This window comes from Muscardinus avellanarius (genome assembly GCF_963383645.1).
Source record: "Muscardinus avellanarius genome assembly, chromosome: 20".
Classification (NCBI taxonomy): domain Eukaryota; kingdom Metazoa; phylum Chordata; class Mammalia; order Rodentia; family Gliridae; genus Muscardinus; species Muscardinus avellanarius.
In genome coordinates, this window is record NC_137806.1 from 21,006,580 (window position 1) to 21,018,632 (window position 12,053).

At 42.8% G+C, this 12,053-nt stretch overlaps 1 protein-coding gene across 27 annotated transcripts in view; it reads right to left on the reverse strand.

Annotated features, from left to right (window-relative positions):
• CELF2 (CUGBP Elav-like family member 2) overlaps positions 1–12,053 on the reverse strand; it is a gene marked incomplete at both ends in the record, with an annotated part of 565,297 nt that overhangs the window by 58,518 nt on the left and 494,726 nt on the right. For all 27 annotated transcript variants that reach the window (XM_080717280.1, XM_080717283.1, XM_080717285.1 and 24 more), the window contains one exon: positions 3,785–3,864. In XM_080717280.1, the coding sequence (XP_080573406.1) occupies positions 3,785–3,864 (80 nt within the window). The remainder of the gene's footprint in view (positions 1–3,784; positions 3,865–12,053) is intronic.

Sequence of the window (12,053 nt, forward strand, 5' to 3'; positions counted from 1 at the left end):
TGGATTCTTTCCCTAAGGCATATCGCCACTGTAGCAGTGTATTTCAGTTTTAATGTCCTCTAAAAGGCAAGGAGTAGGGGCAGTAAGAAAGAAATGGACAAAGGTCCTGCGATGGGATGGCTTCATCTTTGAGGTAGACTTGTTCTTCAGGGAAAGTAATAGCCTACTACCTCAAGCACAGCCCTTCATCCCAAGCACCTTTGAAACATCTGCCACTGGGTACAAACTCAGCAAAGATGTGTCTCCTTGCCACCTCCTCAGTCTTTCTTCCTTTCCAGTACAGCTTGCCTGCACAGTCTACCACCCTTAAAGCTGTTACATTTTGCTGAGATAAAAAAGAAGGCATTCTACCCTAGTGATCCAATAAGACCTCTTATGAAGATAAGCATGAAAGAGAGCTCTCTTTCCTCTCAGAAATGTGGTCTATTTAAACGAGCTTCTTCCTTCCATGCCTTTGGGGTCATTGTACTTTCTTCTAGGAAGTAAACTTGTATCCCCCCTTATCATTTGGGATAGTTTTGGGGGCATGTAGCTCCCAGAACATGAGGCCATCATGTTTGTTATTAGGGATTTTATTTTATTTTATTTATTTATTTATTTATTTATTTATTTATTTATTTATTTATTTTTTGGTGGTACTGGGGTTCCTGGAAGCCCTTCTACCTCCGGGCTACGCTCCCAGACCTATTTTATATTTTTGAAACAGGGTCTCTTACGCCAGCGCGGCTGGCTTCGAACCTGCGCGATCCTCCTGTCTCCGCCTCCCAAGCGCGGGGATTACAAGCGTGCGCCACCACGCCCGGCTTATTAGGGATTTTAAAAGTGAGCTAAGCGAGGTGACCGTGCCGGGGAGCTACAGGCTCCAGAATGCTAAGGGTCACTAGTTTGCAAGAAAAAGACGTTTTCTCCATTAAGAAAATTTGTGCTTGATTTTTTCATTATCTGCTTTTTATTTCAGTGCTCCATCACTTTATTTATGCATTTATGTATTTACAGTGCGGGGCATTGAACCAAGGGCCTTGCACACACTAGGCAAGCGCTCTACCACTGAACTGCGTCCCCAGCACTTTTAAGAGGGCAAAGTCCTCTGGAGAAGGAAACACAGAGAAGGTTTTGTGTAGAAAAGTTGCTATTGTTGCATCAAATGTGTTCATAACAAACGGCAGCAGCTCTTCCTAAGAGTACGCTTATTGTATTTTTTCTTTCTTACGTACTAAAAAATTATATAAAAGCAGAAAATTAGACTCATGATTATGGCTTTAAAATGGATTGTTTAGACCATGAAAAAGGAAAAAACAGGTGGGGACAGAGTGGAGGAAAGTGGAGAAATAAAAGGTATGATATAAAAATGTTTAAAAGACTTCACTCTTTTAATAGTTATATTCTTTTAAATTAGATTATACATCTTATTTAAAGATGCATGCCAGAGTCCTGAAAATAATGTGATTAATTAAAAAAAACAAACAACTTTAACTGTATTAGCTGTACATTTGTAGTCGTTTGTAGTGTAACTGCACTGTATATAATCTGTCTAAAGGTCAACTTTTTAAAAAACTAAAGTGACTGCGAGTCCCTCTAAGTGTGAATGCCCAATTTGGAAAATGTGTATGCCAAATTTAATCTGTGTGTGTGTGTGTGTGTGTGTGTGTGTGTGTGTGTGTGTGCGCGCGCGCACGCATGCATGTGTATTACTGGAAATTGAACCTAGGAGTATTCTGCATCTGAACTATCTCCCAGCCTTATTTTATTCTGAAACAGGGTCTCAATAAGTTGTGGAGGGCCTTGCTAAGTTGCTAAGGTTGTCTTTGAATCTGTGATCCTCTTGTCTCAGCCTCTCAAGTACCGAGATTACCAGAAGTATGTAGTGTGGTGCCATGCCTGGCTTAATTTTTTTTTATAATAAAGATATGCATAATAAAGGATCACGGGTTTCTCAAAAATTAAGCCACCCACCCCCCGTCTCTCTAACAGATCTCAGTATGAAGGCCTGGTGTCCTTTGGTTTGGGCCACCTTACTTCAGCACCTGTGTAGTGACTCAGGGCATCCAGACGCCACCAGCTTTTTCTCTAGCATCTGAGTAACAGCATGGGATGGCAATGTCTTTAACAGAGTTCAAAAGGATTGAGGCTAAAAATTTATCTAAGGGGAGAACAAGCTGGGCATAACTCCTTAAATTACAGGAAACAAAAATAATTAAGAATAAAATGCATACATGGCGGGTAAATTCAAGGAAGACTTTTGCTTTTTCCCGAACAGCACTTTCATATTTGAATCTCCAAGCTGAAAAAAGTTGCTGGAAATCTACAAGAGTGGATCAGCCTAAGAGAAGGGGGAACCCAAATTCCGTCACATATGTGTCTGCATGTGGCACAAGCCTGGGTTTCTAGATATTTCAATTATTTCCTATCATGGCTGGTTTTCACCTGAGCTTGCCTTCAGGTATGGGGGGGAGTGTCTTAAAATGCATTGCACTGAAAGGAAAACACATTGATTATATAAGATATGTTAGGAATATCAAAGTCAAATGATGTTCAAAAGACAGTAGGCTTTGCAATGCTGATATCACAACTCAGAAAAGTACAGTCAACACTTAATGACAATGCCATGCACACTCCTCCCCCCTGCCCGCCCCCTTTTGCTTCACTACAAGAAAGTTGCCCACAAAACATGACGCATAATGATCACTTAGCTCCCAGCATGCTTTGGGAGATGCAGCATTGCAAAAAAAAAAAAACAAAACAAACAAACAAAAACAAACAAACAAAAAGTAAAACCCCAACAAAATGGGAGTCAAAAAGAAGCTCAAACGATTAATTTCTTTGCACATTAAATAAAATAAAAATATCTTTTTTTCCAAAGTATTAAAACATAGCTTCAGATAACACCACAAAGCCACCACCTCCAGAGAAGATCACCCATACACAAAGATACGGTGTACAGAATACAGCAGAACATGCATTCCTAAATGATTCTATCAGACAATACAGAGTAAGTAATGGCATATCACTCTTGGAATGCTTTTGTGCAAAGTTCTGAAGGGCCATGACCCAAATCACAGACTACAGTAAGGGTGGTCTATCTTCATTTGCAGGTGGGCATCCACACCAGCGAATTTATCTTTCCTTAGAGCCACTATCTCTCATCAGGAGATCAAATTTGAGCCTTTAAAAAGGTTTCTTTGCTATTGTTCATCTTTAAGGAAAGAGACGAGTCTGATTTTGGGGGGGGGGAACTCTCATAAATTAGCATTTCACCATTAAGCAGGACCAGTAGTCACTTTCTCCAACATTCTGGAGACGCAAAAACAAAATTCTATTTGACTACGTTTGCGATAAGTTGGTTCTGCATGAAAGAACTCTGTGACTTTGGACAGGGCTAGTAGCCAGCAATGTGGGTTGGGTTCTTAAGGTGAATCCACCAACCGGGGCGGCAGGTGTCCTTCCATCCTTCAGGTCCAGACCGACACTGCCTACAGCGCCTCCTGCCTTCACACCGCAGGACCTGGGCCGCCCCAGAAAAGGCTCAAAAGATAACGGCAGAGAAAGTGGAAGGCTCCTACTAAACGCATTTCAAGTCATTGGGGGGGGCAATGCAGAGAGAGAAGGCGGAAAGAGCGGGGAGGGGGAGGGAGGGAGGGAGGGGAGAGGAGGCGGGTATGAATGCATGAACAGCGAGATGGCGAGGGTTAAATCTGTGATTGTCATGTGAACAATCCACACAGGAGAGAATTGCTTTACCATTCCCCATCATTTGCACAAACAAAAAGGGCAGATGATACAGTACCTCCATGGTCTGAGACTGATGCATGGCTTTGATTGCATTCTGTGCCATTGCCCTTGTAGAAAATGTGACAAACGCACAGCCTGTGGGAAACAAGGGGACAGGGAGCAGGAAAGACAAAAAAACAACAAGACAAAGGGTTGGACGCTTGTTAAACCAACACAGTCTACGAGAACCGCCACAAGACGACACCGTTCTCAGTAGTACATGAAAATAAACAACTTCTCTCTTTTTGGCTTCGTCCTAGTTTGCTTTTTTATCCACAGTGCTGACTTGCTAATCCGACCAAGAGAAAGATTTATTCACTAGTTTAGTTGTTAAGTGGATGCTAGGGGAGGAAGTTCTCTCTTTTTTTTTTCTTTTTCTGCCACAGGGCTTGAAATGAGCAAGATCGAGTTTGCATTTTCTAAAATAAAAAGTCGCTGGTTTTCATTCTCTCCTTGGCCTGTAATCTTTCCGCTGAGGGCGTCTCCACACGGAGGCTTTGTATTTCAGGTTTTATTGTTTATGTTTAAGGAATGGAAAAAACCTCACACCAAGGCAAATTAGCAAATTTCAAGAGCTCAAAATGTCAGCAAATAAATATATCTAATTCCTTCTGGATAATTAAAAAAATCTATATGTAAAAATATAAGTTGATGTTATTCAAATGCAAACAAATATACCAAATTCATTACAAACAACTCATAAATTATTAAGAAAACAAATGCTCTCTATTACTCTGAGAATATTTTACAGTGCATACATATAGGTTAAAAATTTAAATTTGCATTGGATTTGTTTGTATAAAAATCTTCATGACTTTTCAAAGCTGTGACTGTTTGAAATGTATCAGCGATTTGATCTAAAGTCTACCATACACAAGACGATGCGTATTTCTCTGAATGTCTGTGAGCCCCATACAGTTTTCCATGTTTATTTTTTCTTGTGCTGTAAAATAACTAGACTCTGTAGTGCCGGTTCCTGCTCCTTGTAGTGGCACAGACCACCTCGCAGGTCACCGCTCCAACGACATGGCTCATCGCCCTTTCCACTAATAAAAACACTGCCTTCTGAAATTTACATTTTATTCATCATGCACCCTTGGGCTTCTTAGAGAAAAAGACTGTGAAATTAATGCAGATTCAGGCTGATTTTATAATAATACCACTGCACACTAAAAGCTCAGCTAAAGCAATACAGACCTATTTCACTTATGGTCTCTAATGACTTTAAAAGTGCATTGATTTTCAGCTTCTTTAGCCTTGCACAGTTTGAACTTAGGTATCAGAGAATAATTTAGTGTTCCACTCAATTTCCTCAAAACATTATTATTATTACTACTTAAAAGATTTCCAAATGAGGCAGATCTAAACAGGGAGGGTCTGAAGCCTATTGTCATTTCGGAGGGAATGCAAGAAAGCAGAATTCTGGCACCAACGATCTGAGATCGTTGCCCCTGTGGCCAATAAGCAAAAGAGAAGAACGTTCTGCATCCAGACAACCAACAGATGGTTTGGTTTGTGGAAATCAATTTGTGAGTCTTAAAACGTATTTTCTCCTTTTGCTCTGCACGTGGGTCTGGTGAGATTATCAAGTCAATACTGTCATAGCACCTTTTAATCAAACAGCAGTAAGAGAAAGCAGTGCCTGCCCGCTACCCCAGCGCACAGTGACATCCAGTCATGAAAATAAGTCAATGCATTTTTTTTTTTTGCATCACGCTGTCATCTTTAATACACAACAAACTCGCAGCACATGGGAAATTCCTCCCATTTTTACTTCCTGATTAAGCTGGTCCTAAGGAGCCTCCGTTCGGTCTAGTTCTCAGACAGGATAGCAGCTGATGAAGCTTCCTGTCTAAACATGCTGCCTGTTCCTTGGCTGACTGTAGCTTTTGTTGTCAGTAAAAGCAATTTAGTGGCCTTCTCTAGGCATCTGCATGATGTGTGTAATAGGGTGTGAGACAGATGATGGTACCTCTGCTGGCTTCCATATTGACACGGAAAGTCAAAAATTATACAAATTTACCATCTGTTTTAAGGTAATATCTCTGAGAAAATGTTATGATCATCACTGACATCACACAGAGAGAATAACGCTAAGAAGTTTTTATTTTTCTATCTCTTGCCTGGAGACTACAATGAAGGCTACAGAAAATTATCTCATGAAGATAGAGCTGACACTGCGTGAAGCCTGTTCTAATTCTGCTTTCCAGAGTCCAGAAAGACGATCCCATACACTTCATTTGCTCTTATTATCCGGGAACATGTGCCAAACGGACAGTTTCCAAATGGAGGTTGAAAATGCATTAAAAACATGTAAAATGTCAACAAGAATCAATAAGGCACAGTTTATGCATTTACCACAATTTCATGCGAGCAGAACTTTTCTGTAAGTAACTTAGTGAGAAAGATAAAGCAATTAGCAGGTCTCAGAAGAAAAGTATTAGCACTCGAACAATAAAAATGAAATCTCTATAAACTTGAACCATTGCCCTTTCCTCTATGAAACCTGCAATTAAAAACTCGACTGATGCTTCTAATTATACAATCCTTACCCCATCCAAAAAAGTGATCTGACAAATCTGATGACTTCTTTAACCTTTTTATTCTATGAGCAATGGTGCAGGGAGAGTGGGAGCTGTCTCCTTGGGGGCTTCTGTCAAGTTCTGCGCAATGCGCTGCGTTCAATTACTTAAGAGGAAAAAAAATTACCTGTCATTTATAAAGGGGAAGTAGTACACGCTGAAGAATGTCCCTCTCTCTGCCACTCTGGATGAAGTAAAGCAAGTCTGGAACCAAATGTTTCTCGGAATAGTAGATTGTTAACCTTTGTAATTTCACTAGAACAGGAAGTTGTGGTAGTCCTGTACATAGATTCTCATTTTCTTTTCTCACCCACTGAAAATAATAGTGGTAACTTCAGGATTAGGCCTCAAATCTGTGACTTTGTTTTTCGTGTACTGGGATTGAGCCCTGGGGTATTCTACCTCCAAGTTATACCTCTGGTCCTTTTTCTTTTGAAACGGGGTCTCCTTAAGTTGCAGAAGGTCTCGGTAAATTACTGAGGCTGGGCAGGAACCTGTGATCTTCCTGTCTCAGCCTCCCAAGTATTAAGATTACAGGCATGCATCACCACGCCTGGATTAATCTGTGACCTTTTTTTACTAACATAAAATCACATAAGCTCCTACCGTTGAAACTGGCTGCTGGCCTTTTCCCACAAGCCAACCAGAAGGCTTTCCATTGGACAGAGATACCTTTGCTCATAACGGGTCCCCTATTTTACTAAAAACCAGCTTCTGGGTGCAAAGGAGTAGTTCCCTGAGTTGAAATGCGACACAGCTCTGATCTCATAGTGTTGGTCCTTTACTAGTTTGGACTGCTAAGTGTGCCGACTCAGCAATCAGTTCTAGGGCAACTGACCAAAATTCTGGTGAAATCAAACTTGGGTGGTGGTAGTGTTTGGGTGGGGGGAGTACAAGTATCAAAGTAATGGAGCTGCATTTTTTCTTTTGGCTCAGTTACGATGGTATGTATATGTATACCACTGCGTTAAAACCTCCAGATAAATAATAGCAGAGGAAGAAATCCATCGGTAAACGTGGCCAACTTGTAATTCACTTTGCAGTTATTCACTGTCTCCACTCTCAGACTTATCAAAGATTGCTAATAAAAATGAAAGGGGTTGAGTTCCTCTGATTTCCGTGAGATTGCCTTCTTGCTGCTAAAACAGGTAGATGATTGACTGGGGAAAGGGTTCATGAAATAATCTTCCTCCTACAGACAGGATCTAAGGAAAGCATGTAGCCCTGTCACAGAGAAGATTTGGGAACACATCTATTACACTTGTCACTTCAAGTGAAAGGGTATTTTAACTCAGGTGTTCTCTCTTTCCTTTCAGCTGCTAGAGAATTTTACAGATGAAGTCTTGCTCCGCACTCTCCTCCCTCCAAAGAAAATTGTACAGCACTTTTAAAAGCATAAACAATACCAGGGCCTCTTGCCTTTCTGTTACTTCTTTGAAAGAGGTACAGCAGCCTGCTACAGTTCAACTGAAAGAAGCACAATTTAAAAGAACTTGTGCAGCATGAAAGAGATTTCCACCTATGGAAATGTGTTTAGATATTCCTGGTCAGCCAAAGAAAGGTATCAATGCAGCCAGTTTTCCTTGTTGTATCTTTTTAGCAGTAGCAAGGTTGACCAAACTTAGCCTAGCAGTGGGGCATAAAAATGAGTCCTCATTTAGTTTATTTAAAATTTGCATGGAGAGAGCCCTCATTTATGTCATTTGTGGATGGGTAGAAGCTAGGGTCTACTCAATAGCTGGCAAAATCTCATCACTGAGATGGGACTGGAAGATTGTACTGACATCAGGATGGCAAAAGGCAGTCAAGAATCCAGGAGGTATGTGATAAAACACAAGTCCAAATGTTCAGGTATTGTGTGGGCAGCAGGCTGCAGTGTGATCAGAATTGAATCTTCTCTATGTGGCCGAGTAGTCAAGAATCCTCTCTTGACATCCTGATCAGACACGGTGGAAACAAATAAGGATTTAAAGGCTAAATCTAGTCTGTGCACTCCAGCATCCTCCAAAATATTGCCAATTCATTTGTCAAGGGTTTTGGCAGAGGAATGCTGGAGTACCATAAACACAGCTGGAATATTCCTAAACAAGCAGAAAGTTGCCTTAAATGGTAGTGAAGACCTGACTATAGCTAGTGGGAAAAGGAAATGAAATAAATTTCCTCATTGTCTCCAAGTTACAGGCATCTGGTTGCCATGGTGCAGAAAACCATGTAGGCTGGACCTAAGCAGCCTCTTCTGACCGCAGAGTCATGGATAAGTGAGGACATGTATGTTTCAGAAAATCAACACGCTAAGTCAACAGCATCAGAGTAATGCATTTGGTTTAGGAACGTCAAATCTGGCCTTTGAGAGAGGACATCTTAATTGCATGGCCAGGGTGGTCCCCTGCTTGTTCTCACAACAAAAGTTCCCTCAACAAGCTTCCAAAGGCTGAGCTGCCATTGCAGGATGCTCTGGGTACCACGAAACTGCGTCAAAGCATCACAAGCCATGTTTTCCAAAGCGAGACAGACAGCAGAGGGGTTACGGCCCCAACGGGGGTGAGGGCGTACTTGGATATGGGCATGCTACCTACAGCAAGGAAGAGTCTTGTGCTGGCTGAGCAGCTTCCTGTGCCTGGCAGGTGCTGCGCGCTTTCCAAGGAGAGAGTCGGGACCATTGCTGAGGGTGTGTGGCCCGCTGCTGGTGAGAAGTGACTGGACTTGGGAAGATTCCTTCCGCCCAGTATGTTGACCATGATTTCTTGTTTTAAGACAATGACTTTAGCTTAAAGTTTCCAGGGTTATGGCTAGTACAGTTATGACTCCTGATGAGGCAGGGGTACCGACCGAGTCAGCAAGTCTGAGAAACCTCCGTGTAGTGTGGATCAGGGAGGAATTGAAACTACTGATGTGGCAGAGAAGATGTGGCATTACAAATGCATGGGGGACTCGGCGAGGCTATCACCTCCTCTATGCACAGGAAACTGAGCTGCAGTCAGGTCATCACAATCACAGGGTGAACAGGGTGTGTGTGTGTGTGCGTGTGTGTATGTGCTTGTGTGCGTGCGTGCGTGCGTGTTACTGGTTATTGAACCCAGGGGCATTTTACCTCTGATCTACACTCTCAGTCCTATTTTTATTTCTTTTTAATTTTGAAATGGGTTTTGTTAAGTTGCTGAAGGCCTAAGTTGCTGAACCTGGCCATGAACCTGTGACCCTCCTATCTCAGCCTCCCAAGGACTGGGATTATATGCATGCACCACCAGGCCTCACTAAATGGTTTCATTTTAAAACTTTCTTACTGAATAGTGTCTAGACTCGCCCTGTATTGGGAAGTACTTTTCAGAGCAGCCAAGCTTTCGTTTTACTTAATTTTCATGTACTTATCTTCTAAACAGCTGAGCCAGCAATAAGCATGCAGGAAAGAAGTGCTGAGCACCTCCACCTGCTGGCTGCACCCTTCACCCTTCATCTACAGGGCCACTAGCAGGGGACACTCAGGGGTCTGTGATCGAAAACTGCAGTCACTAGGGAATGAGCCCACAGGCATTCTGCCTCAGCTATATCCCCAGCCATTTTATTTTTTATTTTGGAACAGACTCTTGCTAAGTTGCCGAAGGGCTCACCGAGTCACAGAGGCTGTCCTCAAACCTGCACTCGTCCTGTCTCAGCCTCCCAAATACTGGGATTACAGGCATGTGCCACCATGCCCCCCAAAAACACAGTTCTTTGATGAAAGCAAAACAGTATCATGAAAGGGAATTGTTCTTTTAACAAATGCACTGATTTGGGGCCAGGCTCCTGCAGCCAGGATTCCCTGGGTCCAGCTAATTGTAAAATGTGCCACTGCCTGCCTTTATATTTCAGAACAAATAGTTATAAATGAGTAATTTCTCCCCCTCCCCAGTGGGGAATTCTCATCAGTTCACCAGAAATTACTTTTCCATTAAAATAAAAGAAGGGGTCTTCTCCTCTTTACATTGAGCCAGCATTTGCATAAAATATTGATGAGAAGATTCCCACAACTTGTTTCTGGAGCAGGCTGCTTCTGGTGTCAAGTGCTGGTTAATCAACCAAACGGCACGTCAAATTAGCTAAGTTCTCCTTTTAAGTGCCGGGTGTCCTGCTCTTTCCCATGAACACTGTGGCGGCTTTAAAACCTCCTGTGCAGAAATAGTAACGTTTGCTCAAGGAGCTCTGGATGCTCTGGGGCAGCAGCCCTGTTCATTCCTGTCCCCCTGGAAGGACAGGGACAGTCATGCAATCAGTAGGCCAAGACGAGCTGAAGGAGAGTAGGAACTGGCCACCCCACTCAGTGTCAGGCTTAAAGGAAAGGCCGCGTGCTGGGAATGAATGATTCTTTTGAGGAGGAGGAGGGCAGGCCTTTCCACTGCTTCATTCACAAATGGGGAAGCAGTCGTCACTGGGCTCTGGGATGTTGGGAAAAGAGGTGGGGCCGCTCTTGGGGCTGCCCATCACAGGCTGCGTACACCTCAGCACCTTTATCTGCAGGGCCTCTCCATGCTCGGCACTGTGGGGACTGAAATGAACAGTGCTAACACTGAAGGGAGACTGAGGTACAGCGGAGGAAAGGGTTCTGGTTAAACTGGAAGCAGAAAGGGATGACAAAATATAATCATGTCTTTCCCACATATTTTATTTAATCACATTGCTTTTTTTTCCCTGTCCTTTCCTTTTCTCTTTTTTCTTTCTTTTTCTGCTTCCTTTTATTTTTTTTCCTGTGATACTAGGAATTAAACCCAGGGCATTCTACCTCCAAGCTATACCCTAGCCCTTTAAAAATGTTTTTGTTTGTTTTTAAATAGGGTCTTACTAGGTTGCTGAAAGTCTCACTAAATTGCCGAGGCTACTTTCAAACCTGAGATTCTCCTGTCTCAGCCTCCCAAGTACTGGGATTACAGGTGTGCACCACTACACCTGGCCTGCCTTTTCTCATGGTATTCTGACTCCGGGTGTGACTTCCTAAGTGGATGGATGGTTTACATACTCAAAGGGACTGTGGGAGGACCAGGTGGTCGGGCTGGATGAGAAGTCCTCATTGTTAACTGGCTAGGCTGGTACTGCTGGTAGCCTATTGGGAGCCAGTGCTGTCCATCACACCAGGGACTATTCCGGCTAGCAGTACAGGTGATGAGCTACAGGAGGGCCTCAGGTACTGGACCTGTTGTTTAGGGACCACACTCGATACCTTGTTTAGGCTTTAGAGAGTCACATCTTTGAAGCGAGGGTTTAATAATAAGCCTTTCAGAATTGTTAGAGAATGCATAAACTGTGATTTTCATGCTGTGCTCCTTTTCTCCCACTTTATACCACCCTCAGAAAAAAAAAAAATCCAGGAAATCAAAAGCTAGGCGCTGTTCCGCCTCCACCCAGTTTTCCTCCATTTGGAGGCTCTGGAGGTGGATGTGGGTGGAATTCTTTGTTCTCCGGGCCCTCAATTGTAGCATCTGACATGGTGAGACTTTATGTCTAAAGAGAAAAAGGTCAAAAACACTAATGTTCTTCCTCACTTGGTGGTGAAATTTGGTAAAACTAGCAAGACAGGCGAGAGGTAGCACCTTGGTACTGGGGGCCTGATTTGCTTTTTCAGCACGTGGCTTGGGTGTCAGAGCTGGCCCAGAAGCAGAGCTCAAGAATGAACACAGTTCCCGATGAGCCCACGGAAGCTGCACCAGTAACTGTACTTATCATAGAATGATG